Source organism: Sinocyclocheilus anshuiensis, unplaced genomic scaffold, assembly GCF_001515605.1.
Source record: "Sinocyclocheilus anshuiensis isolate Anshui unplaced genomic scaffold, SAMN03320099.WGS_v1.1 C31384177, whole genome shotgun sequence".
Taxonomy (NCBI): domain Eukaryota; kingdom Metazoa; phylum Chordata; class Actinopteri; order Cypriniformes; family Cyprinidae; genus Sinocyclocheilus; species Sinocyclocheilus anshuiensis.
The window spans coordinates 1-350 of record NW_015594516.1 but is presented as its reverse complement, the minus strand read 5'-3'; the positions used below and the strand labels follow the sequence as shown (position 1 = coordinate 350).

The following is a 350-nucleotide window of genomic DNA, read 5'->3' as shown; positions in this document are numbered from 1 at the left end:
ATCTCTTGACTTTCTTCTTGGTGATGGCGGCCAGCATGCGGTAGACTCTCACCGCGCCGCAGCCTTTGTTGATGCTCTTGTCCTTCACCTCTTCGATGTCGGGGAGTGAGTTCATGGCACAGCGGAAGTTGGCTTTCCAGGTCTTGGGGTCGGGCTGGGTCTCTCCCTCCTTGTATTTACCTGAGGAACACAAGCAGCAGTGTGAGCGCACCTGTGGTGGACTGTGATCTCAGACGTGTGCGCTCGAGTGATCGCTCACCTGTGTGAATGGCCCACTGCTTGAACAGACAGGCATCTTTATCCACCTGCCAGCCGTGCCGAGCCGCGTGTTTCCACGGGATGGAGAACAT

General features: G+C 56.6%; 1 protein-coding gene across 1 annotated transcript; it reads right to left on the bottom strand.

Moving 5' to 3' along the window:
- Positions 1–4: 4 nt before the first annotated feature.
- Positions 5–350, bottom strand: LOC107682052 (interferon regulatory factor 1-like; the record flags this gene model as incomplete). Its single annotated transcript, XM_016478438.1, has 2 exons — positions 260–350; positions 5–180 (listed from the first exon to the last, which is right to left on the bottom strand). Coding segments are annotated over exons 1-2 (267 nt in total), but the record flags the coding sequence as incomplete, so codon positions are not given.